General features: G+C 39.3%; 1 protein-coding gene across 5 annotated transcripts in view; it reads left to right on the top strand.

Annotated features, from left to right (window-relative positions):
* The window catches only part of LOC129624632 (ATP-binding cassette sub-family C member 4), a 187117-nt gene extending 170285 nt beyond the window's left edge, over positions 1-16832 (top strand). For all 5 annotated transcript variants that reach the window (XM_055542787.1, XM_055542782.1, XM_055542785.1 and 2 more), the window contains 4 exons: positions 3239-3411; positions 3837-3942; positions 8544-8678; positions 15064-16832. In XM_055542787.1, coding sequence (XP_055398762.1) covers positions 3239-3411; positions 3837-3942; positions 8544-8678; positions 15064-15171 — 522 coding nt within the window. In that variant the 3' untranslated portion in view covers positions 15172-16832. The remainder of the gene's footprint in view (positions 1-3238; positions 3412-3836; positions 3943-8543; positions 8679-15063) is intronic.
* Positions 16833-25845: the final 9013 nt, after the last annotated feature.

The raw sequence follows: 25845 nt of genomic DNA, 5'->3' as shown, positions 1-25845 counted from the left end.
GAATCCCTTAGAAAAAATGGAGTAGCCATCATATTCAACCAAAGAGTCCGAAATGCAGTACTTGGATGCAGTCTTAAAAATGACAGAATGATCTCTGTTCGTCTCCAAGGCAAACCATTCAGTATCACAGTAATCCAAATCTATGCCCTGACCTGTAAGCTGAAGAAGCTGAAGTTGAACGGTTCTATGAAGACCTATATGTCCTTCTAGAACTAATACCCAAAAAAGATGTCCTTTTCATTATAGGGGACTGGAATGCAAAAGTAGAAAATCAAGAAACACCTCGAGTAATAGGCAAATTTGGCCTTGGAGGACAGAATGAAGTAGGGTAAAGGCTAAGGTAAAGAGTTTTGCCAAGAGAATGCACTGGTCATAGCAAACACCCTCGTCCAACAACACAAGAGAAGATTCTCCGCGAGGACATCACCAGATGGCCAACACTGAAATCAGATTGATTATATTCTTTGCAGCCAGAGATGGAGAAGCCTATACAGTCAGCAAAAACAAGACCAGGAGCTGACTGTGGCTCAGATCATGAACTCCTTATTGTCAAATTGAGACTGAAATTGAAGAAAGTAGGGAAAACCCCTAGACCATTCAGGTATGACCTAAATCAAATCCCTTATAATTATACAGTGGAAGTGAGAAATAGATTTAAGGGCCTAGATCTGATAGATAGAGTGCCTGATGAACTATGGAATGAGGTTTGTGACATTGTACAGGAGACAGGGAGCAAGACCATCCCTAAGAAAAAGGAATGTAAAAAAGCAAAATAGCTGTCTGAGGAGGCCTTACAAATAGCTGTAAAAAGAAGAGAAGCAAAAAGCAAAGGAGAAAAAGAAAGATATACCCATTTGAATGCAGAGTTCCAAAAAATAGCAAGGAGAGATAAGAAAGCCTTCCTCAGTAATCAGTGCAAAGAAATAGAAGAAAGCAATAGAATGGGAAAGACTAGAGATCTCTTCAAGAAAATTATAGATATCAAGAGTGGAGAGTGAAAAGTTGGCTTAAAGCTCAACATTCAGAAAACGAAGATCATGGCATCCGGTCCCATCACTTCATGGGAAATAGATGGGGAAACAGTGGAAACAGTGTCAGACTTTATTTTTTGGGGCTCCAAAATCACTGCAGATGGTGACTGCAGCCATGAAATTAAAAGATGCTTACTCCTTGGAAGGAAAGTTATGACCAACCTAGATAGCATATTGAAAAGCAGAGACGTTACTTTGCCAACAAAGGTCCATCTAGTCAAGGCTATGGTTTTTCCTGTGGACATGTATGCATGTGAGAGTTGGACTGTGAAGAAGGCTGAGAGCCGAAGAATTGATGCTTTTGAACTGTGGTGTTGGAGAAGACTCTTGAGAGTCCCTTGGACTGCAAGGAGATCCAACCAGTCCATTCTGAAGAAGATCAGCCCTGGGATTTCTTTGGAAGGAATGATGCTAAAGCTGAAACTCCAGTACTTTGGCCACCTCATGTGAAGAGTTGACTCATTGGAAAAGACCCTGATGCTGGGAGGGATCGGGGGCAGGAGGAGAAGGGGATGACAAGAGGATGAGATGGCTGGATGGCATCACTGACTCAATGGACTTGAGTCTGAGTGAACTCCGGGAGTTGGTGATGGACAGGGAGGCTTGGCGTGCTGCGATTCATGGGGTCGCAAAGAGTCGGACACAACTGAGCAACTGAACTGAATTCAACTGAACCCTGTAGCATTCATTTTATTCCTTTGTTCTCAGGTAATATCTACTCAGTGTGGGCAATAGTAGTTTTTCATTATTAACTGAAAGGTAAATGAAATCATGGTAATTAAATGCTGTGAAGTTTCAGAAAAGTTTTTTCAGAATGGTAAATGACACAATTGGATTGTGATAATAATTATTTTTCGGGAGTCATGTGATTTTAATGCTGCAACATGAATACAGGTAACAGAAGAAACCTGGTGCTTCTGTTCAGTTTTTATATGTTTAGGTTCATTTCTAGGGCATTTTCTATTATTTGTGTTTGACTTTCCACCACTTCCTTGAATTTCCTTACCCTTGCACGAAAAAGATTTTGACTGTTAGGGTGCTAATGGTTTGTATATTTTAATACTAATTATTTTGTATATTTGCCCTAGTTCTAAAATTGATTCTAAGCTACTTATGGCAGAAACTCTTTCTAGGTTTCTAAACCATACAGAGGTTCTTAATTCCTCATGTGACCTAGCCTCAGTTTTTTGCTTTTAAAAAGTAAGCACTTAATAGTTACTGAATAATTGCTTTATCTCTTCATTTCAGAAAAGTGTGGCTTATTTCCTTAAAAAAATCGTATTTTTGTCATTATTGTACAAATCCCAGTGACCAATTGCTCACATTGTGTTTTGAATTTATACCTTTTGTCATTTAGTGTCACTATTCCAAGCTCTGAAATCTGCAATTTATACAGATGGGTTTCAACTCTGAGCATTTTGATTCTGAGGTGTCACAATTTCCTGCCAGTAATTCTAGTTTCTGAAAGCAGATTATCTTCGGCAGTCAAAGTTTTTTTTTTTTTTTTTCTTTTTAATTTTGTAATACTGGTTAATCTTGTAACAATAGATTAAACACTATCCACTCCCATAGGCTGGGGAAATAAAACGTTATGTTGTGTCTTGTGTTTCACAAGATTTTCATTCACTATGAAACTTTCATGACATTAAAGTTAAACAGCCTGGAGTGGCCTAGTAGTATAGTGTTAAACTTGGGAAAGAAGCCCCCTGAATAGGCTTAAGGGTTACAGCTGTACCGTTAGTCATTGTTTGAATTTTTTTTTTTTTTAACTTTCAGACCTTCCAAAATGAATTCTTCATAGGATTATGTCTTTAGAGAACCATACTTCCTGCAGGAATTAAAAACATTTTTTTTCTCTGTAGAGTACTCACTTCACTGCAGGATGTAGTTTGGGAAACTTGAGTCAGCCATAAAGATCCCGTTTAAATCACACTGAGAGAAACAGCTTCATTTTTTGAGAGACTTTCTGAACTAGTCCCTAGGTGAGGTCCCCAGTAGGTGTCCTGTGGCAGGATGGGTCACTGAGGCCTTTCTGTCCTTCACTGACTCCACTGCTTCCTTGCTGAAATGAAGGAGCTCTCCCCATCACCTGGCTGTACATGTAGGACATGTAAGAAGTCCTGATGACCTCAAAGCACCAAGTCTAAGAGGCTTGTCCCCTTGTAGTAGTTCCCTTTAGGAAAATGTCCTTCTTTCTGTATCCACAGGTGCAACTGAAGGAAGCCATCGAAGATCTTCCTGGTAAAATGGATACTGAATTAGCAGAATCCGGATCAAACTTTAGTGTTGGACAGAGACAACTGGTGTGCCTTGCCAGGGCTATCCTCAGGAAAAATCGGATATTGATTATTGACGAAGCCACGGCCAATGTGGATCCAAGGTACAGAGCTTTGGCCCATGAAATTGAAATGTGAAATTTAAATGTGGCAAAAGGAAAACAAAGGAATGTTGCTGAGAAATGTTCTAAGTGCTCTCTTTTGCCCACATTTATCTCTTGATCACATTAATTTTAAAAAACAGAGAAAGAAATCAAAATGTGTTAATGTTATTATGAGGCATCCTAAGAGAGTTTGATTTCTAGTCCAGCTCCTGATAGTTTCAGGAAATTTCTAAAGAAGACTGTCTTACATTGTTTTATAAAAAGTCTTTTAAAGAGACTTTTTTCCACTCAGTTTTTGACGAGCAAGATTATGTCTTAAAGTATTGATTTTTAAAAGTCTTATGAAAATATTATGTGGTAATTTTTTCTGAAGTCTGCTCTTTCTGTCTTTACTGAACGAATAAATTCAACGTCTTTGTTTCTAGAACTGATGAGTTAATACAAAAAAAAATCCGTGAGAAATTTGCCCACTGCACGGTGCTAACCATAGCACACAGATTGAATACTATTATTGATAGCGACAAGATAATGGTAAGACGCTCTCCTCCTGTGTTATTTCAGTTATTTCCATTTATGTTCCATTTTTCAGTGTATCTTTCCATGTAAAACATGATACTAATGTCCAGTTAGTTTTTCCTCTTATTCTTGACAGTAACTCCAGTATGGACCCACACTTTCAGAATGTGCTATTAAATAACGTATCTAGTAATTTCATATTTTCATATTAAAAGTTTGTTTCAATTGTTATTTTTCATTAAGATGAAAAACCAGAAAAATAATTCAAATGCTAGGCAAGGCTTCAAATTTCACTGTTCAAGAACACAGTCATTTCCCCTATGTCACAGATTTTTTTTCCTGGATTTTTGAATTCCCTTAATCATAAAATCAGCCTTTCATTTAGACTGCCTAGAAGTTGTCAGGTTAGGTTGTAGAATGTCTCAGCTTTTGGAATATTCACAAGATTTCCTGAGGGGAGTCTTTGAGAAAAGGCCTAGTGAGAAAAACGAAGCTTTTCAACAAATAGCATTTAATTTAGGAAATCTTATTACATAGGAATTGGAGGCATGGAAAAATAAAAGATACACTGTGCTAATTGTCTTAGTTAGCAACTATCTAGGTTAGATCTCCAGACATGGCTCTCATAATTTTGCCCTCTGGTGGCTTAGGCTAAGGTGGTAGCAGTGGAAATGGTGAGATGGTTGGATTTGGGATTGAGAAGGACATGGAGCCAAGTGGACTGTGTGATGGATTGAACGTGGGATCTGAGGGCAGAGAGAGGAATCGATGCTGGTGTCCGGGTGTGGAGACTGAGCATGTGGGTGAATGGGGAAGATGGAGAGAGAAGGGAAACGCAAGGATTCTCTTTGAAGCCTCTCCCCTTTGCAGTGACTGGGCTTGTTTTCCATGGCTGACCTTGCCCTTCACTGTGGAGCTCCCCTTCCCACTCCTGTGTTGGGTGACCTTCAGTTTAGGGCTCCCTGGTTGGGTTGTCAGTGATGTGACGGGGAGGTCCTATGGGGAAATGTAAACTTGGCCACTTGCTTACATCTTGATCTGAGCTGGTGGCAGTTGCTGACTCCTCTGGTAGGCACGACAGGATTAGACTTCATGGGACCTAAGAGATGCGCATACCGCAGCTTCAGAGGTGGGGTATTGTCCTCTGTGCTCACCCGCCCCAGATTTAAACTTTGTGTTTTGTTCTAGAACTTCTGATTACCAGTCAGCTTTTCAATTTGGCAAAAAAGAAACACCATAAATAATGTTCTTTCTCAAAGCTTTCATTTTTGAGACAGTTTTTTTCTTGTGTGATTTAGAAATATAGGCATACTTTGTTTAACTGTGCTTTGCAGATGTTGTAGTTTTACAAATTAATGGTCTGTGGCAACCCTAAGTCAAGAAAGCCTATCAGGTCCATTTTCCAGTTACATGTGCTTATTGCTCCATGTCTCTGTGTCACCGTTTGGTAACTCAGCTCTATTCCACATTCACTACTTTCACTATCATATTTGTTATGGTGATCTGTGATCACTGATCTTTGATGTTATTAGTCTGTCTTGCTGAAGGCCCTGATGATGGTTAGCAGGTTTGGGGCAATGAAGTATTTTTAAATTAAGGCAGACATAATGCTGTTGCAGGCTAGCTAGGCTACAGTGTAGTGTGAACATAACTTCTATACACCCTGGGGAACCAGAATATTTGAGTGCCTCACTTTATCGTGATATTCACATCTTCATGGTGTTCTAGAAATGAACCCCATAATTCTCTGAGGGATGCCCTGACTTGTATCCTTTGCAGAAAGTATTCCTTTCCTGAAAGTATTCCTACTTTCTGGAAATTTTTCCAGGAAGTGTTCCTAAAGCTTTAATGTGGACATAAAGACAAGTCAATTTGCTACAAAGCCCGGTGCTCCAGAGAGCGGGCGGCCAGCCTCGGTCGGGGAGGGGCTGGGGAAGTGACAGGTGCTGATGAAGGGCAGCGCCTCCAGTGTCGTCACCATAAAGTCGTGTAATTACAAGCGCTTACGGCGTAATAGTCACATTTTGTTGCACTGGTGAATACTTCTGCACAAAGACGGATGGATATGGTTTTGTTTACTGTAAGTACATCAAGCAGAAGGCTTGTTGGGAAACAACTGTGACCTAATTAATAGCTTTGTTTATGTGTTGACTCTCCAAAGGGATTTACCCAGTTTTGGTTCATTAAGCACCATTAATGTGTTGGGCTAAGAATTCTATTTTACAAAGATGTTCTCTCAATTTTAAGTTTCTTAAACATGATGGAGTCATAATGACAGCTAATGTAATCTTCCTTACTTTCTCTGTTGTCGAAAAACAGTGGAGCAAGACAGACAAATGAGAAATCCTCTTTCTTCTACGACTCAGCACTATCTCTACATTAAACACTCCTTCCTATACTGTTTAGAATTAGCTGGTTGCTTGTGTCCTGTTTTGTCTTCAGCCAATAGCACAGCTTTTCCCTCCAATCCTTACATACTCCAGTCTTCAGATCACCCCAGATTCTCCCTGGTAACATGAGCAAAGTTGGCCTATGAAAATCTACTATTGGCCTAACAGTATTGTTGCCCATATTTCAGTCTGCAGTTAGAGAATTTTTTGGAAATCTATGATGTAAAAAACAAGAGCCGAGAAACTCAGATCCCATCTCTTGTGTTTGTAGGCAATCTTATGGTTTTTATATTCTTTGCTTTTCTTTATCAATTCAAATCTTGTTTTAGTAAGGTTTTCCTGGTAACTGAAAACCAGGAACTATTGTCGCATGTCCACTTGGATTTGTCTCCACCCACAAAAAAAAAAAAAAAAACAACTGCCCTTATGCACAATCATTACATTGCTAATACTTTTAAGGGTCAAACAGATCTTTCTGCCTTTTATATTGTTAATCCTATTACTTTTTGAGAGCAGTACTTTTTTTCTGCCTTTCCCTTTATTAGATATTGAGCAGTGCTGAGAACTACTATGTCTGTGACATCGTGTGTTTTAGACAATATGAAAGAAAATGGAAAGAGTATTCATTCAAATTTTTGCAAAGTAGAAAGTTGGAAAAATATTAATATTACTGCTTTCTATTGAAAAATATATAGTTTTTATAGTCAGAGAACTCATTCCTACCAACTCAGAGGTGGTGATTTTTAAAAGTTGTGGCTTTTGAAGAATGTGAAGCTCTTCATTGTATAAAGTAATTTGATATATATACTTAGTCTCTGGCATGAGAGAGACCTGTGTTTTTAAAATTGCATTTTTTTCCTTCAACACCAGGAAGAATGGTTATGCTGTATAATGCTATACTTAAGTAAAATTACACATCCAGGGCATATAAATTGGCATGTCAAATTATAGGACATTTTAATAATTATGTAGATGTAACAGATTCATTTATTTTTGAACTCTTTTGTGAGGCCTCCTCTTAGCAGGGATTCCCAGTAGTAAACAAAAGTTTAACAGGAAAATGGCCTTTATGAGACTTAATAAAATGTTTGCGATTAAATACCCTGGGACAGAGTTAACTGCAATACCTACATGTGGAAAAACAACCTGTGTCCTGCTTAGCGTCTCAGCGTATTCTCCAAAGATGCATTTACTCTAAATATGACCTAAATGAAGAACTAAGTACCACTTAACATCAGAACTGTTTTCCTAGGTACGTCATTTGGGCCAATGGCTTCAGACTCTTCCTTCCCTCTGAAACCATTAAGCAAAGCCACTAATAAGCAGAAAGGCAGAGTTAAGAGCCCCTTCCTCTACCTTTCAGTTTCTAATTAGTGGACATATTAATGAGCAATGAAATGCCCGAAAGGCCGGCAGCTGAAGAAAGAACAAGAAGCAAGGAAAGATAATTTGCGACAACAAATTCAGATGCTTGGGAATTCAGATTGGGTAGTCCTCATGTGCTGTGCATGCAGTGATCGCTGGAATTTGGAGCTCAGTTTCTTAATTGCTTCTTTAGTCTCATCCAAAGAGAAAATTGGATTTCTAGAGATTTGTTTCTGTGCTGAGCAATTCAGCTAAAGCTGTTGAGGTAGCAGCTCTTTTTGCCAGCCTTTCACTCAGAGCAATAAGCTACAGCCAAAGTCAGCACCTGAAATATTCCAGGAACCCAAAGAAATTCCAGAAGCATTTACTTTTTGTCCCCCCAATGTTGCTCAGATTCTGTGAAACCAACGTGGAGTTAATTAATTTGCTATCAGGTTACTGCCATCAGTTTATATGACATCAACCTATTTTGTAGCTAGATTGAGTTTGATTTTCTTGAATCAAGAAATTTCCCAACTCTGTGTATCTGTATAAACAGGCTTCAAAGCTCAAGAGTCTGAGAACTAAAAGCACTTACTAATGATAACAACCCCATGGGGCAGAATATAATCTGGCAAGTGCAAGTAATCATAGTCTGAAACTTTCATTTTCTTCCTTTAACATTATAATAATAAAAGGTCGGGTTAGGCCTTTGTCTGCCTGGTAAAACAGGGTAATCAAACCGTTTAAACACCAGCCAGTGCTACCACCCAAATAGATTCTCTGTTCTCCCTGTCCTACCCCTTTCCGAAATATTGTCTGCATTATAATACGTTTCTGCAAAACATTGTGTGCTAATGCTTTCTTTCTGCTGATCTACAGGTTTTGGATTCAGGGAGACTGAAAGAATATGATGAGCCATATGTTTTGCTGCAAAATAGAGACAGCCTATTTTATAAGATGGTGCAACAACTGGGCAAGGCTGAGGCCGCTGCCCTCACTGAAACAGCAAAACAGGTGAGCCCACTGCGGGGAGTTGTAATTAAAGTTCGTCTCCATGGTTCACTCCTCAAATGCTCTGGCACCAGGGGTCTGGTAACAAGCACTCTGTGCCCTTTTCAATTACAAGCCTCCAGAGACAAAGCTTCATGACTAGGTCTTAAGAATACTTTTGAGGTGGAAGACAGGGCTGCTGAGAATCTACAGCAGAGGTGGGGGAGGGGTCAGGATGTGCGCACACAAGTGAGATTTCGGATTGAACTGGCCACACATTGGGACTCTGGGTTCAGATTCTCAGGGAACACAGAATAGTCTCATTTTGCAGACCCTTTACATTCATTCTGATTGGTGCTCAGCACATTTGTGATGCAAGTGCTGTTGAGGAATATCCTGGAAATTTGAGCATTGGAAGAGAAAAAAAATGGAATGTTGTTTATCAGTCTAGAAAGATTTAGCAGGGAAATGTGTGGATCACTTCTGTTTTCTAATCTATAAGGGAAACTCCTCCATGGTATGTCACTTTCTTCCTGATTCTTCAGTGTTTAGAATTAGTCCATTTGCGCCCCCCCCCACCCCGTACCTCCCCACCCCATGCTTCCTTTTCCTTCTAGAAGATGAAACTGTCATCAGGATAAGTCAGGATTCACAATGCCTTCGCACTGTGGACTGAATTCTCTGTCATTGTTTTATCTCATTCATCCTCTTGGAAATGAAGACCAGTACCTGGTCAGGGTCACCAAGCTGGCTAAAGAGTTTGGGGACAACAGAGACTGTGTTCTGAACTTGAAATCACTTAAATTGTATGCAAATATAGAGAAGCTGTACTCCGAGGGCTATATTTTATTATCCGTGAAATTTCACATCACGAAACACTTTCATCCACTAGAGTGTCTCCCAGTTAGAACTTCCTGCTAAGATCCCATCATCCTTCTGGGATTCCCTGTGTAATCTCGTCACAAAACAGCCAGGAATCTCACTTTCTTTCACTTTCTACAGAAAGACATAAATACATATCCTGTTTCCCATCCCAGTTGAGTATTTTCTTAACATCATTTCTGCATATATACCTGGTCCTCGTAAGAGTACAGGCTGTCAGATTGTCAACTTTTAATATGTAAAAGCATCAGAAATCAATGCACACTTCAGAGCTGTGACACCAAGAGGATTAGCCTGAGTCAACAAGCTTTTCACTCTAACAGAATTCATTCATTTGAAAACAAAACTCAACATCTGCAAAAGGGTTCTTCCAAGTCACGTTTTCTTGACTTCGTTGTTGATATCTGAAAATGTTGGTACAGGCGAGCTGAATCACTGATTGACCCTTTTAAATGATCCATGAAAGAGTAAAGAAAGTACCTGTTAGCTACATAAAGAGAGAACCACAGAGTAGGCAACTTAACAGAAACTTATTTCTCACAGTGCTGGGGCTTAAAGTCTGAGGTCAAGGTGTCGGCAGGGGAGGCTTCCTCTGGGGTCTCTCTCCTTGGTTTGGAGGTGCAGTCTTCTCTCTGTCTCACATGGCCTTCCCTCTGTGTGCCTGTGTCCTGCTCTCCTCTTCTTATAAGGACTGCAGTCTGTTAGATTAGGACCCACCTTTATGACTTCATTATAACTGAATCACCCCTTTAAAGACCCTGTCTCTGAATAAAATGATATTCTGGGGGACTGGTGGATTTAGGACTTCAACATGTAAAATTGGAGGGGACCCAGTTCATCATGTAACAAAGGATTATTGCCTGTCATTCATTTTCTTCTGTGATGAAGCAGACCTGATTGAGGGTTTGTTTTTTTTTTTTTCTTTCTTTCTTTTTCTCGTTTTGTTTTTTGAAGTTTCTGTGTTCCCAGTATGTAACAGAAATTTCACTTTATCTATTCATGTTATCACCAGATACAACCCAAAAGTTATGAAATGTCATATCCTAGATCTAGGAACCTGGACCAGTCTGAACAGATGGAGTTGGCACTTAGCATCCACGTAGCCTTGTGTCCCCCAAGGCCTCTGAGCCTCAGGTCCTCACCTGTGTGTAGAGCAGGGATTACAGCCCTACCGGCTTCTTCCCTTATTACAGGGATCAGCTGAGAGCAGATGCTTAAGCGCTTTGAAAATAGAGAGTGTTTTGTAATATAAAAGTGGGATCACTTTTTAAAAGGATGTATATTGAACCCTTACCACCCAACAATAAGAAAATGTGCCCACTGTTCTTCTGGGTACCATCAGAAAATAATTAAATTTTATTTTTAATAATCAGTTTTTAAAGAAATGATATATCTAATGCTACAAAATTCAAAAATATTACATTTTAAAATCTTAATGTTTTAAAATTTTATTTATAAAATTACTTCATAAATTAAAAAGTCACTTTACCATTCCTGTCATTACAGGGCTCCTCCCCCAGGGTGGAGCCCCAGTACCATTTTTGACTATTCTGTTGACTTGTTCTGTGTACCAGTAAGAACTTGTGCATATGTTTCCTTCCTGTTTTTAAGCACAATGATAGCTGTTCCTTTTTTCATTATTACTATCTATGTGTATAGTTATCTCATTCTTTTAATGGCTGAAAAGTATTTATGGTTTTTCTTTTTCTTTTTTTGTTTTTTTGCTTTCTCTTTTCTAAACTTATTTTTAATTGAAGGATAATTGCTTTACAGTATTGTGTTGGTTTCTCCAAAACATCAACATGAATAAGCCATAGGTATGCGCAGATCTCCTTCCTCTTGAGCCTCCCTCCCCATCCCACCCCTCTAGGTTGTTTCAGAGCCCCGATTTTCCATTCACTACTTTTATCTTTCCTTTCACTTTGTCATGTTTCATATTTTGTTACTATTGCAGGTTTCCTTGTACTCAGATCTCTGTTGTTTACAGGTTGATTATCCTACTACATTTTCTTTCAATATATTATTTTTTTCATAATATTTGTCTGTTCAGTGAGTATTTTCTTTCATCCATCATGTGCTTATCCTGTTCCTTTTCCCTTTTTTTTTTTTTTCTGTTTTACAAACTGTATTACCTTTTATTTATTATTATTCCTACTACTCACTTTTTAATTCTGTTATTTTAAGACCATATATATGCTGGATAGTTGTGGCTAGTGCATCATTGCAGACTTAAGGGAATTCCCTCTGCTTTTAACATAGAAGTGCTCCCCATGACCCAGATTAAGACAGTGAGCATGTGTGTGCTAGAGAGAAACTGAAAATACATACTCATTTAGCCTGAACTTTTCCCTAACCTATAGAGCTGGGCAGCTACAATGCTGATTGTATTTCAGAATCTCTCTTGTCCTAGGACCTCACCTAGGACATGCTTTAGGCAAAGACAGCGATTCTCTATGATTCCTCATTGGCACCTTGGAATTCACCAGGTGGTTGGAGACCTGCTTTCCCACTGTTTCTCATATCTGCTCTCTTTAGGTACCTTCTGTCTGGCTGGCTGCAGCCCATTGGATCCAGTTGCATAAGGCAGTTCATTCAGATATTTTGTCATTTGTGATTTCAAATCATTCCTGATTTCATCATATATTGGGCTTACTTTTTGATCTCCAGTGTCCTTGCTTCTGAGAGGATGAGAGAGGAAATCCAACATTCTGTTAAATGAAAAGAAGAAATCCTCTCTAATTCTCCAGATAACTTTGATAATACACCTGCCAGGACGTGTACTAACATTAGACCTGACTTAAAGATGAGGAGTTAGAGGGTGGCTGAGGTTAAACTAGGGCCATGAGGTTCAGTGAGAATGAATGGACAGAGTCTTGACTCATAACTCTACATTTTTGAACCATCCATTGCTGACCTTTAGCCATGCATGGGAGAGTTTATAGCTTTGTTTCCATGTTGGAGTTGAAATACTGTTTCAACCTACATTAGAGGATGTCTAATGAACCAAACCCAAGTAGGACATGAAAAGTCTCAAGAAACCCAACACTCACTGGTCTTAACGTTTTGCTTGCCCTGAATTTGAACTTTTTTGGCATTGTGTCTTTTTAATCTTCATTAAAACCATTTTGATCTGGTAGTATTTTTCCTCAGATCAAGAAATTGAGGCAGAAGGGCCTAAGTAACTTCTCAAATTCACAGGTTAGAAAGTGTTAAGTCTTTTAATTACCTTTCTGCCTCCAACACTTTGCAACCCAATGGACTATACAGTCCATGGAATTCTCCAGGTCAGAATACTGGAGTGGGTAGCCTTTCTCTTTTCTAGGGGATCTTCAAAACCCAGGAATTGAACCAGGATCTCCTGCATTGCAGGAGGATCCTTTACAAACTTAACTATGAGAGAAGCCCTGGATTACTGCCTCTTGAGTTACTATATTTTTTGATTCAACTGTGTATTAACTGCAAGCCTGCCCTACTGTGACGATAAAATCAGAAGATTCACCAAGGGACTCCTAGATGTTTTGTTTTCATTGTTCAAACCAGATGATGCTGCTACTTTCCGTGGGCTAAGGGGCCATGTCTCTGAGCGCCATCGTAATCACACCCAACATTTAGCTCACCCTGTTTTCATCCTGCAGTTTGTAGCCATCAATTAGTTCATATGAGGTAGGTCGTTGTCTCATTTCACAAATCAGGCAGCTGAAGTGGAGAGAGCTTAAGTGATTTTTCCAGGGTCAGCAGTGGTCCCAGGAGAGAGAGGTGAGACTGGGCTTTTCCATCCCAGGCTCAGCCCATCCACAAGGACTCTGCTAACAAGCATTCAGTCATCTCAACTCCCTTCATAACCCACCCTGAAAAGGATGCCTTCTCTCACTCCTGCTGTCAGGGTAACAGATGAGAGAAAGATCAAATCAAGGAGCTTATGCACACAGGAAGCTTGTTTTCATTTAGTTTCAAGTATTTTAGACCATTTTGGTTAAAAATTGCTAATAATAAAATTTTTTAATAAAAAGTGACATTGACAAGTGGTATGGAGCAAGAACCAGTTGATGGGGTGGTATATCAAGCATTAGAAATTGAAACTAATTTCCTTTGAGGGAGTACTGTTTTTAGTTTCACTAACAGTATTGTACATAAATATATAACAACTCAAGTATGGCAATTTTTTTAAAAATTGAGGAGGAAGATGAAATGCAGTTAGGCCCCCCCAAGACCCTTACTTTTAGATACTTACATTATAATGGAAATAGGTTCAGATTTTACCCAGTGGGGTCCAAGCATTCTTGGAGAATTTCTTCTTTTTCTCCTCAAGTGATATTTTAATATACAGCATTTCATATGCAGTGTGGTTTTGAGATTAGCAAGTATGCAGGCAATAAGAGAAAAAGTACACCTAATAAGAAAGTAGGTGTCTCAGAGCTTTTCTGTTTCAAATATGAAGCCCACTATCTCTCGTGATAACTTTGTTGACAGCATCCACAAATGGACTTAGAGTGAGGTTTTGTAAGAATCATGTGTCTAAGCGACCCAGCATGTGACACGAGTCAGCCTCAGAGAGATGGTGCATTTTCTGTTTTAAAGACTTAAACAAAACTTTTCACATTCTTCCTTGGAGGAAAAAAATTACTTTTGAAGCCCTTTTTCACCTAAACACATTTGGAGATAAGAGCTCACAAGTCTTGACATTATTTCATTTTGTTATGTGTACCCGTCAAGGAACCAAGATACGATACAGCTACTAAAAAGTGATGATTGTGGAACAGAGAAACTTGACAGCATTTCATTTCCTTTGTGTTCTGATTATACATTTATCAGAAAACCTGTATCTCTTCCAGTTCAGCTAGAAATTGGTAGAATTCAAGAACTCAAAGGCCTGGCAAAGAACTGTCGTATTATTTGGTATCATCTTACATTTTAGAGAAGTTACTTGGTTGAGTCATTGTTAAAGCCTTTGATTCTCTTTTCATTCTTGGGACCCACTATCCACAGATCACATTTCTATAGGCCCTATAACTGCTTTGCCGCACAAATTAAACGCCAGGATATTTCATACATATACGGCAGCATTTCAATGCTTGTCAATCAGAGTTTATAAAATATAGGGATTACAACCTGATATTAACATCCAAATCGATTGTGCTCATTTTATGTGTGAAAATGAGAAAGCCTCATGCAGACGCTAGATTTCCCAGCCTCTTTGTCACCATGTTTTTAATTTATCTCCAGGCTTTTAGTCAGTAAGATGATTTTGCTTATCAATTTAATGTACTGATAAAGCATATCTGTGGATCAGAATGATCAGAACTGTAGTGGATCTACAGGTTGTTTGGCATTAAGCCCAGCCCCACTGAGGGTTTTAATGGGGCTACTTCCTCCACAGAATAAATACATCCCTGGTTTTTAATATTGTGTCTCCACTAGTGATATGATTGCTTCATAGGAAAAGTGGACAGAGAAATGCACTGCCTTAGGGAGGAGGACTTGAACACTTTTAAACATGTTTTTATACCTGCCCTTTTTTTTTTTTTAGGTGTACTTCAAGAGGAATTATCCAGATATTACTCACAATGGCCATGTGGTTATGAACGCTTCCAGTGGACAGCCCTCAGCCTTAACGATTTTTGAGACAGCACTGTGATTCTACCATGACGTCAAGTCTGTTCCAGAGGCATTTTTCCAATAGTTTTGCACTGTGTAAACTACATTTTACTTATTTTTATACCAGCAGCAGATATTTACACATAGAATATGTTAGTCTATTTGGGTTTTTTTCCTGCAACTTCACCCAGTGGTTTCAGGCTCTTAACAAAATTATTATTGTTATTTATATGTTAATAGTATTTTTGTCTTATCTAAATCAGAGGTACGGGCCACTAATAAAAACTGTCTACCAGGTTTCGTGCCTTAAAGAGACTCCAGAGCCAAAGCACATTTTCTAAGGTGTAAGACAAAGTTGTCATAGATGTTTTTTACTGTCCCCAAATTACATATTCCTTTCCAGTTATATCAGGGATTCTGTTTACTTGAAGACTCTGTGAAAGTTGCCATTTTGCCTTACCACTTTCTTTAACATAAGTAGGATCCACTATTCCCACCAAAGACCTCTAGTTAAGCTAGTACAAAATAGGGAAAACAAAAAATACACTTTAGTTAAAATTACAATAGGAGGCATTACCTAGGAGAGTCCTTCCTCCCCACCCCCCACGATAAATGGTTAAAACACATGAAGGTCAGTATTTCATTATATCTTCTAAAAGAGATGGAAGAGAAAGGAATGCTTTCAGAAAATTGCCACTCTATGGGAATTTGATAATGATAGACACATGAGTGATCATTGATCAGCTTCTAGAGTCCATGGCTCTGACTTGATACACCTGTTGCAGTTTTAGATTCAGCTTGGTGATATTTCAAAAAGGCCATGCTGCTAACTGAAATTCCTGAGTATGTAGTGGTGATTTCATCTGGATTTCTCATGACGATTGACCCTCTGCTGACATAAGCCTTTTGGTTTAGCCATCATTGAAATCCTGTCCAAATAGGATAGAAAGATAAAAACAGCAAGTGAGAAAAATAGAAAGCTGTTGCCTACATTGACTGTGTTTATGCCCTGTGTTCTCAGGATGCATCAGGAAGGTTCACTTTCATGAGCCTGCCCAGGTTAGTTTACTTCTGACCACTAATTGCACTTTGTCTAGATCTTTCAGATCAGTAGATCAACAAACCACAATACTTCTAGGGCCCACAGTACTTGATTTGAGCTGTAGGTCCTTAGCTTTTCTTCATGGTGGTGGCTATGGTGTATTGAGTTCAAGTTACTAAAGTTACTGTCCTGGTTTTAAGTGTACTCTCATGACCTCTCAATAAGGCATAACCACCCTCAAATTGCATATGTTTATATATACGTGCCTTCTGATAGCTGGTATTTGGACTCTACCAGAGAGAAACAGATATTTCATAGAATCAAGCCTTAAAAACTACTTACTCAGCAAACTACCCAAATACATTGAGTGTAGTTTGTATTTAGAAATAATATGGTTAATGTTTAGTCCAATAATTATGTAGTAGTCATTGCTCTTATTTCAGGAGACTGAAATGACAACAAGGATAATATTGAGGTTTGTTAAAACAGTGGAAATATTTGAAATGTATATGTATGTGTTTATTTGGCCTTTAGAGGTTTGTTTGGGTGTTTTTATCTTTAAAGGCAGTTAAATGTTTCTATTTTATTTCTTTTTCAATGGCATTATAGACTTTTTAAATGAAACAAAATTTAGTTGAAATAAATTTTTTCATCTCCAACGATCTGTGTTTTCATTTTTAGAGGTCTGACTCATGTCCTTCCTATTGAAAGCTAGTGTGTTTCCTTGAGATCTATTCCCAGCTCTTCTTGGTTAAAGGTACACCAGATGCTCTATGCAGAGAGGTGGGTGTCACTGATTTAAACAGTTGCTACTGAAGTAAGCCCAGCTGTACCCCTTCCATTAAGGGAAAATCATAGCTTATGTCCCAGGATTGCTGCTGCTGCTGCTAAGTCACTTCAGTCATGTCCGATTCTATGTGACCCCATAGACCACAGCCCATCAGGCTCCCCGGTCCCTGGGATTCTCCAGGCAAGAACACTGGAGTGGGTTGCCATTTCCTTCTCCAATGCATGAAAGTGAAAAGTGAAAGTGAAGATGCTCAGTCGTGTCCGAGTCTTAGCGACCCCATGGACTGCAGCCTACCAGGCTCCTCCGTCCATGGGATTTTCCAGGCAAGAGGACTGGAGTGGGGTGCCATTGCCTTCTCCGGTCCCAAGATTGAATCAAGTATTAAATTGTTGGAGTTTGGGGGTTTTGATTTTTGCCCCAAACTAGCAAGAAACCTCTACTGCTGCTACATTTAAAGCACCTACAGGATATATGTTCTCAAAGTATAGTCATTAGGCCAGCAGCAGCAGCATCACCTGGGAACTTGTTAGAAATGCTGATTTCTTGTCTCCCGTATCTACTGAATCAGAAACACTGGTGGTGGGGACCAGTGGTCCCCAGTTGCCTTAACAAGGCCTAAGGGTGATTGTGATGCAGTCCAACGTCTGAGAACCAGTAACACAGGAAATAAAGAACTCCTAAAACTCTTCAAGAAAGACACAGAAAGCCCAATTAGAGAAATGGACAAGAGACTCAAATAGGCCCTTCACAGAAGAGAATATCCAAATGGCCAATAACTGCAAAAGGGCTCAGTCTCATTAGTTACCAAGGAAATGCAAATTAAAACCTCAACGAGATACCGCTAAACACCCAGTAGAGTAGCTAAAATTAAAAAGGTTGAAAATAAGAATTGAGTGCCGATGAAGCAGTTGGAACTCTTGTGCACTGCTGCATGTGTAAAAAAGTATATGTTGACAAAAAACTTTGGAAAACAATGTGACAGCATTTACTCATACTGTGTGCCCTCAGATCCATTAATTCTGCTCCAAACATATACACTTGTTCAAGGATGTTCTTAGAAACCTAAACCCTAGTAGCCACAAACTAGACATTATCCACATGCTCATCAACAGCAGAAGGAAAATGGGCTGTGATGTAATAGAATATCCTCCAGCAACGATAGCAGTTGAACATCAACCACACAGGTACAACACAAACTTAAGCCTGACCCCAAAGAAAATGTATGATTCCCTTTACACAAAGTTCAGACATAGTTACAATCAAATCATAGTGTTCAAAGTCAGCTTCTGAGTTACTTAAAATCTCTTGTTGGGGGCAGTGGGGTTAGGTGGATATTGGTTGGGCTCTTTATTTCTTTTCCTCACTTCTCTGTTGCATGTCATAATTCACAATTGAGTTAACTAAAAAGAAAGTTCTCGGCCTCATTTTTCTTGTAGAATCACATTCAAATGCAGCGGTCTGGTCATCTAAAGGTGAATAATCTATACCTGAGGAGTTATTTTTGCTGAGTTGTTAAAATATGAACTCTGCACAACGGTTGTCTTCTAGCCCATAGCAAATGGCTTCATGTGAAGCTCTTGGTATAATAGAGTTCAAGGTCTGTATCTTGTCTAAACAACCAAAGTAAATCCTACTTCGTCTCTCCAATTCTGTCCAAGTGGTTCTAGATTTTTTTTTTTAACCACTTTATTGAGGTATGATTGACATATCAAAAGTTGTACATAGTTAATGGAAACAACTTGAAAAGTTTGAAGATAGTACACACTCAATGAAATCAACCTCACCATCTATGCCATAAACATAAATTACCTCCAAAAGTTTCCTCCCACCCTGCTTTTTAATCTCCACTAGTAGGAAAGATACAAGCTCGTCAGTCTAATGCTAACTGCTTTCAATAACAGCATAAATGTGTTTTCTGAAGAAACAATTCAAGTAAATTCCACAAGGCAGTGATTTAGACTAAGTATGATGATTTGGTGAGTTAAATGTTAATATGTACTTTTACATAAGGTACATATGACCTTATATAAATTGATGAAAACCTGGGTTTTTCTTTCGGATAGTTTGTCTAGAGATATTAGAAGCCTCTCATCAAATCTGAGTATTTGTTTCATATTGAATTCTGAGAAGTTTAAAGATGTTCAGAATCTTAGGACTTGAGTGTGTTAGATTGAGCACCTGGGTTTGTAAGTCAAGCTTTCACTATGATTCTATTTTGTAGTGTTTTCTCAGTAGGTCTTTACTAGAAATGTGTATGACATTCTGGATACCACATCTCAAGAGAAAATTTCTTTGTAATTTCACTAATGTATTTCAGGGAACGGATGAACTTTTATTAAAAGCAAGGAAATCTTTCACATGGACTGAGGAAAACCGAGAAAGTTCAAATTCAAAACAAAACTCCAAAATCCATGTTCGTATAATCAACCCAGTTTAGTCTCCAAATGACCTAATTCTCCGAAGTTCATTTATTGAAACTGAATAAGTACAGTATGTGTCACTAAAGGAAATCTGTTCAGTTCAGTTGCTTAGTTGTGTCTGACTCTGCAACCCCATGGACTGCAGCACACCAGGCTTCTCTGTCCATCACCAACTCCCGGAGTTTACTCAAACTTATGTCCATCAAGTCGGTGATGCCATCAAACCATCTCATCCTCTGTTGTCCCCTTCTTCTGCCTTCTGCCTTCAATCTTTCCCAGCATCAGGGTCTTTTCCAATGAGTCAGTTCTTCGCATCAGGTGGCCAAAGTATTGGAGTTTCAGCTTCAGCGTCAGTCCTTCCGATGAATATTTAGGACTGATTTCCTTGAGGATTGACTGGTTTGATCTCCTAGCAGTCCAAGGGACTCTCAATAGTCTTCACCAAAACCACAGTTCAAAAGCATCAATTCTTCGGTGCTCAGCTTTCTTTATAGTCCAACTCTCACATCCATACATGACTACTGGAAAAACCAGAGCTTTGACTAGACAGACCGTTGTTGCAAAGTAATGTCTCTGCTTTTTAATATGCTGTCTAGGTTGGTCATAGCTTTTCTTCCAAGGAGCAAGTGTCTTTTTAATTTTGTGGCTGCAGTCACCATCTGCAGTGATTCTGGAGCCCCCCCAAATACAGTCTCTCACTGTTTCTATTGTTTCTCCTTCTATTTGCCATGAAATGATGGGACCATATGCCGCGATCTTAGTTTTCTGAATGTTGAGTTTTAACCCAACTTTTTCACTCTCCTCTTTCACTTTAGTCAAAGAGGCTCTTTAGTTCTTCACTTTCTGCCATAAGGGTGGTGTCATCTGCATATCTGAGGTTATTGATATTTCTCCTGGTAGTCTTGATTCCAGCTTGTGCTTCTTCCAGCCCAGCATTTAGTATGATCTATTCTGCATATAAGTTAAATAAGCAGGGTCACAATATACAGCCTTGACATACTCCTTTCCCGATTTGGAACCAGTCTGTTGTTCCATTTCCAGTTCTAACTGTTGCTTCTTGACCTGCATACAGGTTTCTCAGGAGGCAGGTAAGGTGGTCTGATAGTCCCATCTCCTTCAGAATTTTCCAGTTTTTTGTGATCCACACAGTCAAAGGTTTTGACGTGGTCAATAAAGCAGAAGTAGATGTTTTTCCGGAACTCTTGCTTTTTTGATGATCCAGTGGATGTTTGTAATTTGATCTCTGGTTCCTCTGCCTTTTCTAAATCCAGCTTGAACATCTGAAAGTTCATGGGTCACGTACTGTTGAAGCCTGGCTTGCAGAAGCCTGGCTAGCATTACTTTGCTAGCGTGTGAGATGAGTGCAATTGTGTGGTAGTTTGAACATTCTTTGGCATTGCCTTTTTTGGGGATCGGAATGAAAACTGACATTTTCCAGTCCTGTGGCCACTGCTGAGTTTTCCAAATTTGCTGGCATATTGAATGCAGCACTTTTACAGCATCATCTTTTAGGATTAGAAAAGCTCAATTGGAATTTCATCACCTCCAGTAGCTTTGTTCATAGTGATGCTGCCTAAGGCCCACTTGACTTCTCATTCCAGGATGTCTGGCTCTAGGTGAGTGACCACACCATCCTGATTATCTGGGTGGTGAAGATCTTTTTTATAGTTCTGTGTATTCTTGCCACCTGTTCTTAATATCTTCTGCTTCTGTTAGGTCCATACCATTTCTGACTTTTATTGTGCCCATTTTTGCATGAAATGTTCCCTCAGTATCTCTTATTTTCTTGAAGAAATCTCTAGTCTATCCCATTTATATCCTCCATTAAAAAGTTACAGACTTCATCATCCCTCAAAAACAAATTTTTTTAAAAAGGTTAGCATGTTGCCTCAAATTTCAGTAAATTCATTGATTAATATTCACAAACTATGTGGCATATGTGCATTCGTCCTTATCAAATTAAGAATTTTGAGCCAAAGAGGGACCACATGACACACAAAGTCCTTGTTTCCACCACTCTGTATTCTATTTTGGGATTTTTAAATATTACAAGTGTGTAAATATCCAATAATTGTCAAATAAAAATCCTCCCCAAATACTGGGATTTTTTTTGATACTGGTTGCAGATTGGTTCTCTGGGGTGTACTAGATAGAGTTTAGTGCTGGAATGTTTATTAGGGGCACCCCTAATACCACCACTGGTGGAATCAGAAGGAATAGAGCGGAGGAAAAAATTGAGCTGGAACACTGGCCAGGTGACCTTAGATGTCCCCATGGGGGCTCTGAAGAGAAGATGGCTCTTCAGGGTTATCCTGACACGTCCAGTGACCAGGCCTTTATACCTCCACCTGGATGGGTCATTGCACAGAAGCTGCCCCCAGAGGGGCTGGTGGTTTAAGGTTGCCCACTGGCAGCACTTCCAGCAGCTGGACAAGAAGTCCTTGAAGGGAGGTCAGGGCAGCGTGTTTCCATGTCCCCCCATAGCCTGTGTCACAGCTCCAGTGGTCGGTGATTAGGATGTACAGTCACAGAAAACTGCTGGTGACTTAACATTTAAGTCAAAATGATGACTTAGTCATTCTCCTCAATACCATATGGTCTAAAAAACAGAGAAGCTCCATCTAGGGGAGATAGCCTCATTCTCCAGGGTCAGCCCAGTTGTCACCTCTTCTAGGAAGTCACCTTAAGGTCAGTCATCATCCTAGGTAACTCAGATTTCTGTAATACCCTGAGCGCCTCTCATTAAACTGAACCATGCATGGCTAGTGTCCTGTTGTCCTGAGATACTTATTTTTTGAACAAGGGACTCTGTTCTTTCCATTTTGCTCTCCTATAAATTATGTAGCCTTCGCTGACTATGAGTATTCATACGTGGTCTGTTTTCTCACTAAACCACATGAGAAAAAGACTTGGAACTGTGCCCTATTCATGTTTTTAATTACATATTTCAGCACCGTGTCTGTCACATACAGGGTGTGGTGCCTAGTAAATGTTTGCTGGATGAATAGATTACTGAGAATAAATCTTCTCAACTTCACAATTTTGAAATTCTAAGGTAGCCTAGGATAACAGAAAAGCCCTGGCTTTGAAATCAGTCACACTGATCTGTCAGTTCTTTCTCTACTGCTCACTAGCAGCATGGGTGTCCACAGAATGTACTGTCCAGAGTGGAACACTTGAGAGTTAAAGGAAAGCAGTAACCAGCAAAGGTGCCAGGACAATAAACTGGCATCATCCTTGACAAAATGGGCTCTGGTCACCTTATATCCATATAGCCATAGTTACACACTTGGCTAAGTGTTTCAACCTCTTTGAATCTCACTTCCTTCATCTGGGAAATGAATACAGTTCCTGCCCTTGGACCATTGCTTTGGTTGGGGTGATGGAGGGACCAAGAGCATCCAAAGACACGGTGGACTCACTGACCTTGGTGATTCCTAACCACCAGGAGAGGAGAGCAAGATGAGTGTGGATGAAGGAGGTGTGTAGACTGTAGAAGGTGTATTTGAGGAGGTCCTTATCTGATGGCCTAAACCAGACTGTTCCTCCTTCACGTGTAGTTAAAATGATACAAGCACACGGGGAGGAGCACAAGCTCTGGAGTCAGCCTTCCAGGGGCAAATACTGGCTCCTCTGGACCCTGACTGGATTTGGATTCAAGTTCTGTTAACTGATATTCACCGGGTCTTAAGGTTCGGAACCCCACTGTGCCTCAGTTTCTTTGTAACGTTGAGATGAGAGTAGAATGTTTATCAGAGGGTTATTGCCAAGATTAAATATGACCTTGACACTCACAGTGTGGCCTGTGGGCTAATGTTAGTCCACAACCTGTTTGTAACCAGGTTAGAAGTAAGTATAGGAATTTTAAGAAAGCTAGACACTCGCAACCTTCTTCTATTGCTGTGACAGCTACACTTGGGATGGGTGGGATCTTGAACAGGCCAGAGACCAGCGCGTCACACTTGCAGGGGAGGTGCACGTGGCTGAGCCACACACCAGCCATGCACAGTGGGGTCATTGATTAGTTTTCAATGTAATGAAAATATAAATAAAACTGATTCTTAACCCCAGACAGTTGAGAAACTCTCTATCAACACTAGTGTCTTTATTCATTGTTTTCATGATATTTATGTTTAAAATTAGACCATATAAACTTTCAAAAGGCCCCACTATACATTAACATTTCTTTTTTTAAGTTTTTGTTTTGTGTTGGCACATAGCCTGTTAACAATGTTGTGATAGTTTCACAATGAAGGGACTCAGCAGTACATACACATGTATCCATTCTCCCCCAAACCCCGCTCCCATCCCTCCTGCCACAAAACATCAAGCAATTCCATGAACTGTGGTGTTGGAGAAGACTCTTGAGAGTCCCTTGGACTGCAAGGAGATCCAACCAGTCCATTCTGAAGGAGATCAGCCCTGGGATTTCTTTGGAAGGAATGATGCTAAAGCTGAAACTCCAGTACTTTGGCCACCTCATGCAAAGAGTTGACTCATTGGAAAAGACTCTGATGCTGGGAGGGATTGGGGGCAAGAGGAGAAGGGGATGACAGAGGATGAGATGGCTGGATGGCGTCACTGACTAGATGGACGTGAGTCTGAGTGAACTCCAGGAGTTGGTGATGGACAGGGAGGCCTGGCGTGCTGCGATTCATGGGGTTGCAAAGAGTCGGACACAACTGAGCAACTGAACTGAACTGATAACAGTAGGTCCTTGTTGGTTATCCATTTTAAATATAGCAGAGTGTACATATCTAGCCCAAACTCCTTAACTATCCCTTCCCCCTATCCTTCCCCCACCCTGGCAATCAGTTCATTTTCTAAGTCTGTGAGTCTCTGTTTTGTAAGTTCATTTGTATCATTTCTTTTTGGATTCCACATACAAGGGTCATATGATATTTCTCCTCTGTCTGATTTACTTCACTCAATGTGACAATCTCTAGGTCATCCATGTTGCACATTAGCAATGTTTTTAATAGTATTAAAAAGTTAAATTCCTGCTCAACATTAGGAGGGCTTTTTTCTTAAGTGTGTTTGTTGGGTGTGTTTGTACCCACTCTATTCGTGAATGAGTAGCATGCTTCTGATGAAGATAGTACTTGGAAACACAGCAGGCCCCTTTAAAAGCCTTTTGGAGAACACAGGACTTTATGTGTAAGCTGTTGATTTTTCTTTAAAAACAGAAAGAATATGGATTAAAAAGCTCCTGCTTTTTAAATCTAATGTTCTAAAGGAAATTCACCTCACTTTTCTTTCAAAAAACTGAAACAGCAGTCTATGTGTTGAAAAATCTGAGAGAAATATATATTTATTTGAATTCAGAACTGAAAATAGAACATTAATAGAAGAAATAACATGCCCCAGCCCTGTAAGACCTCCATCTATACTCCAGGCCCATCTAACTTGCCTCAGGGGTCAACACTGGAATTTGTATAATTTTTCAAGAAGCAAGATCAAGACTTAGATACACCAAGAATGCTTTATGGAAAGCTTACTTTGGACGGTTCTGACTTAATTTACTTTTTCACTCAGCAACTAAATTCTTGCTCCTAAAACTAGCCAACTTGCAATTATATATCCCAATAGGTAGAAGCTTTGAGTATTCCAAAACAGTGTTTGATCCAAAAGCTATTTAATTTTGGAGTACATTATGTGAAAAACATTTTTTTAATTAAATTTTTCAGACTACCTAAACAAAAATTAATATGTCTCTGAGACAAAGTTTATATCATGTTAGAAGTGTTGTAAGTAATAAAGAAACAGTCAACAGATGATTGAGAATTTTAAAACTTTACATTTTATGACAACGAATTTTTTTTTTTTTTTAGCATGCAGAATCCTAGTTCCCCAACTAGGAATAGAACCCATACCCCCTATGGTAGAAGTTCAGAGTCTTAACAATTGGACCACAAGGGAATTCCCTAACTCAATGATTTTTTTTTTAATCCAAGAGTTTATAATACTTTTACTAAAATATAAGATAGATAGAGAGAGAGAAAAATGTGAATGGAAAGGTCTTTTTTCCAGTAGAATGCCAACTAACAAATGTAGAAAAGTGTTTGACAGATAAAGTACCATATAGCAGTCATTGCTGTAATAAGTAATTCTGATAAAATTCAGCAGTTGGCTGATAAATGAATATAGAGTGATGTTTGAGGGATGGAAGAGATAGGGAATTTTCATAGACTGATTTCCCAGAGTAATTAGTTAATAAAAGAGTCACTGTATCGTTAAAGTGGAAAAATCGGGCAGACAGCACCCTCACCAAGTAACCAGAGTTAATTTCATCAGTAAGGGACCAACAGACACCCTTGACTCTTAATGTGTAAAGTAATGAGTCATTACTTTACATAGAATCATTGCTATGGTATTCCTACACCCACCTCAAATATAAAAAACAAAGCCTAAATTAAATAAGGGTTCAGTTCAATTCAGTTCAGTCACTCAGTCATGTCTGAC

Source organism: Bubalus kerabau, chromosome 12, assembly GCF_029407905.1.
Source record: "Bubalus kerabau isolate K-KA32 ecotype Philippines breed swamp buffalo chromosome 12, PCC_UOA_SB_1v2, whole genome shotgun sequence".
Taxonomy (NCBI): domain Eukaryota; kingdom Metazoa; phylum Chordata; class Mammalia; order Artiodactyla; family Bovidae; genus Bubalus; species Bubalus kerabau.
Note: the sequence above shows the minus strand (reverse complement) of the source record. Positions and strands in the feature narration are given on the sequence as shown.